Below are 4,213 nucleotides of genomic sequence, written 5' to 3' on the forward strand. Positions count from 1 at the left end.
GTACATACAGTTTGACGATTCATTTTATACTCTCGCAACAATGTTGCTAAAGAGAGTATTATAGTTTTGTTCACATAACGGTTGTTTGTAAGTCCTAAAACTAAAAGAGTTAGATATAGGGTTATATATGTATACCAAAGTGATCAGGGTGACGAGTAGAGTCGAAATCCGGATGTCTGTCTGTCCGTCCGTCCGTCCGTCTGTCTGTCCGTCCGTGCAAGCTGTAACTTGAGTAAAAATTGAGATATCATGATGAAACTTGGTACACGTATTCCTTGGCTCCATAAGAAGGTTAAGTTCGAAGATGGGCAAAATCGGCCTACTGCCACGCCCACAAAATGGCGGAATAAATAAAGATATTAAAGTGGAATTTGGCACCAAGGATCGCATTAGAGAGGGGCATATTTGGACGTAATTTTTTTGGAAAAGTGGGCGTGGCCCCGCCCCCTACTAAGTTTTTTGTACGTATCTCGGAAACTACTATAGCTATGTCAACCAAACTCTACAGAGTCGTTTTCTTCAAGCATTTCCATATACAGTTCAAAAATGGAAGAAATCGGATAATAACCACGCCCACCTCCCATACAATAGTTATGTTGAAAATCACTAAAAGTGAGTTAACGGACTAACAAAAAACGTCAGAAACACTAAATTTTACGGAAGAAATTGCAGAAGGAAGCTGCACCCAGGCTTTTTTTAAAAATTGAAAATGGGCGTGGCCTCGCCCACTTATGTACCAAAAACCATATCTCAGGAACTGCTCAACCGATTTCAATGAAATTCGGTATATAATATTTTCTTAACCCCCTGATGACATGTACGAAATATAGGTGAAATCGGTTAACAACCACGCCCTCTTCCAATATAACGCTATTTTGAATTCCATCTGATGCCTTCTCTGTATAATATATAGTACATTAGGAACCAATGATGATAGCGGAATAAAAGTTTACAAAAATACGGTATTTGAAAAATATGTAAATTACGTATAATGAAATCTCGATTATCACTTTATCACGCGAGAGTATAAAATGTTCGGTGACACCCGAACTTAGCCCTTCCTTACTTGTTTTTATTTATATACATAGATATGAATGTAAATGTTTACCCAAATATGTACTTATTCATAGTAAAACATCTTTAAAAGGGTTTAGATCTCTAATAAAGCTCAGAATTATTTCAAGACAGTTATACTTATTATTGCATTTCGCAAATAACTAAAAAGTTATTATTTGCAAATGTTTACACGATTGCTTATATTCCTGTATTGTAATTTATTTGTATACCAATTATTTTAACAAACGAGTTTTTTCACTCAGCATCAGTTAAGCTGTATAGTCGATATGACAAAACGGCAGTTAAAGACTAAAATTTATATTAATACATACGCATTTTTTAAAATGTTTTTGTAGTATTTTTATTTTGTTTTAACCATTTTTGCTGGACGATTTTCATTCATTCTTGCTATCCTTCTATCAACTACATGTCTTAACCTGCGCTGCGGTTTTGTTATTTCACTTTGATCCATGGGTTCAATTACTTGACCCTTATGTGTTATGATCGCCGGTCGTGTTAGCATACGAAAAGCGGTTTCCGGAACACAATTTCGTCCAATAGTTGCGCGAATACTTCCTTCATAATCAGCTACAGAGGTAAATGGGAATGGCACTTCAGAAACAAGATGAGATCGTAATTGTTTACTCGCAGTTTCGTTGATATAAAGGCCACCTTTATTATCATCACGACGCTTTTCCTTTTTAGCTAACTTAAGAACTAGACGTTTGTTTTTAATAGCAGCTTGTCGCTCAGCGGAAATACCAGCGCCAGCCCATGAACCCCAACCAGGCATAAACAAATCGATTTCTGCGTCTTTTACTTCCGAGTCTTTAGCTTTATCGCGGGTGAAGTCGGCAATAATATCATCGTCTTCAAATGCTTGGCTGATTGTCATTTGTTGATCTAAGTAAACCTTATAATTGTCTTCATCGCCACTTACGTCCACGTCATCGTCTACAGCACCAATAGATTCATTCAAACCAATGAAGTTATTTACATGTTGTTTAAGTTTCACATCAGCCAATTTGTTTGGATCAATAATTGAGGAAGGTTTTATTTCAATTGTTGGTGGTTCAGTCTGTAGAGACTGACTATCCTTTTTAAATTTTTCCATATTGATTTCAACATTGCTTTTACTCTTTCCTTCAATACCGAGCTCTTCGTCTATTATTGGCCGTTTCAATTCTTTTTTAAAGGATAAATCTTTTAAGTTCTTCAGTTCATCCTTTTTCAGGGGTTTTTTTTGTTTTGTATCCTTCAACTGAGTCTTTTTTAAAAGCTTAGCCTTTTTAGACAATTCTTTCATTTTTTTAGTCACCTTTTGTTTAATTTTGTCCTCTTGCTTATCAAAAATATCATCAATATTGGTATCATTGGAAATATTTTCCGAATTGGAAATGTTAGTCTCTTCAACTAACCATTCACCAGCTCCACTAGATTTAATTTCTTTTTCGACCACTGTAGTTTTATTCTTTGCTTTTATGACCTTTTTGCTTATTTTATTAGCTTTTTTCACTTTCTGTTTAGTAGCTTTTTTTCTTGAATCAACCTCATCAACGAACTTTTCATCGTTTTTTGTTGTTTCTTTGATTTCTTGTTGTTCTTCATCAGACATATCTTCTTCAACTAAAAGCTTTTTATATTCATCCAACATTTTTTCATTTTCATTTCGATCCAGCCAATATTTTCTCCAGTTTTCACCTTCAACTTCATTAGTACCTCCGTCTTTTTGAATGCTTTCTAAACGCGTCCATGGATTGAAGGGATCAGATTCATTCAACTCTTTTTGAGTGCTGATGTGGGAAGCCTTTGTGGGATTGTCATCATCAGTGTCATCATCGCTATCGATTTTCTTTTGCGTTAATTGACGACTAATTTGCAATTGTTCAGACAAGTCCTTCCTTACGTCCTTATCATACTTTGCACGTATTTGCAAATTCTTTGCCCATGTCCCAGTGTTCTTATGGCGCAAACTAGCTCTTTCCAAAACCCTGTTCTTTTCTAACTCATTCAATTTCTCTAAAGCTGCCTCAGGATTTGTTTTTTGCAGAATCTCAAATTGTTTGATTTGCTCTTGCATTTTTTGTTTTTTAAGCAATTTGTGATATTTTTTCGATTTTATTTTGTTTTGCTTGCGTGCTTTTAATGACTTTTGGGACTCTCTAATTTTTAAGTATGCTAACTCTTTACGGCGCGCAAAAAGTTCGTCTCTTGTTAGCTTTTTCTTCAATAACTCTGCTTCTCTTTTGGCTAGTTCCTCTACATTTTCTGTGTCACCTGCTGATTCTCGCTTTGCGGCCTTTAGGCGTGCTTGTTCTGCTTCCAACGCGATAGCTAATTCAGACTTAAGCGATCGTTCCAATGGTTTACGGTATAAAGACGTATCAACATAAATAGTTTCGGACCGTAGAGGAAAAACCTTGAGTTATAAAAATAATGTATGTCAATAAAACAATTCAAATATTTATATACATACTTGAGTTTCCGCATTACGATTTTGAGACACAACGGCGTCCCAACGTCCCAAATTTTTCTTCGTTTTATCATAGCCGAGTCCTCGTTTAAGACGATTTGCTTGTGGAGTTTCTAGTGGCTTATCAAGTACTTTTTTTGAAGACTGTACAACTTTCAGTTGTTTTCCGGCTTCTACATGTTTCTTAGTTGTTTGCAATACTTTTACAATATCATGCAAGCCAACTGGATAACGTGCAGCTAATTCGTCTCCAGGTTTTACCAATTGAAACTCATCCTGCTGACGTATAGGTTCATTACGTGTTGTTTTCCTAATATGTTGAGCTTTGCCCAGGCTGCTGATGCCTTGCAATAGTTTCTTATGTGCTTTGGGATTAAATTGCTCCTCCTCGTCACTCATAGTGTTATTTTAAAAAATCTTTGAATTATACGATAAGTTAAATATAAAATAGAAACACATGCGTTCACAGTCTTAATTTTTGACAGATGTTTGTTTTCATTTGTTAGTCAGGGCGACCCTCAAAATTTTTTCGTATTACAGTGTTGCATTTGAAGGTAACTGAAATAAAAACCTTTAAATGCTTGGGTGGTCCTAAAAAACTAAAAACAGTAAGTTTGCAGCATAGATATTTTTGAAGTTTGGAAAAAAATATAAAACTGTCAGATTGTAGGACAAATATTTTTT

The 4,213-nt window shown here is 35.3% G+C and overlaps 1 protein-coding gene across 1 annotated transcript; it reads right to left on the reverse strand.

Annotated features, from left to right (window-relative positions):
• Positions 1-1,254: 1,254 nt before the first annotated feature.
• Positions 1,255-4,004, reverse strand: LOC126762285 (U3 small nucleolar RNA-associated protein 14 homolog A-like). Its single transcript, XM_050478946.1, has 2 exons — positions 3,533-4,004; positions 1,255-3,475 (listed from the first exon to the last, which is right to left on the reverse strand). The coding sequence occupies exons 1-2, from the start codon at positions 3,926-3,928 to the stop codon at positions 1,418-1,420; spliced, it is 2,454 nt and encodes an 817-aa protein (XP_050334903.1). The 5' UTR covers positions 3,929-4,004; the 3' UTR covers positions 1,255-1,417.
• Between the last annotated feature and the right edge of the window lie 209 nt (positions 4,005-4,213).

The sequence above is a fragment of the Bactrocera neohumeralis genome, chromosome 6 (genome assembly GCF_024586455.1).
Source record: "Bactrocera neohumeralis isolate Rockhampton chromosome 6, APGP_CSIRO_Bneo_wtdbg2-racon-allhic-juicebox.fasta_v2, whole genome shotgun sequence".
Classification (NCBI taxonomy): Eukaryota; Metazoa; Arthropoda; class Insecta; order Diptera; family Tephritidae; genus Bactrocera; species Bactrocera neohumeralis.

Bases quoted from the DNA above. Each gene is read 5' to 3' on its own strand.
- LOC126762285 (XM_050478946.1), bottom strand. From the start codon at position 3,928: ATGAGTGACGAGGAGGAGCAATTTAATCCCAAAGCACATAAGAAACTA. The intron at 3,476-3,532 runs GTATGTATATAA...TTATAACTCAAG, and splicing joins ATCGTAATGCGGAAACTCAA to GTTTTTCCTCTACGGTCCGA.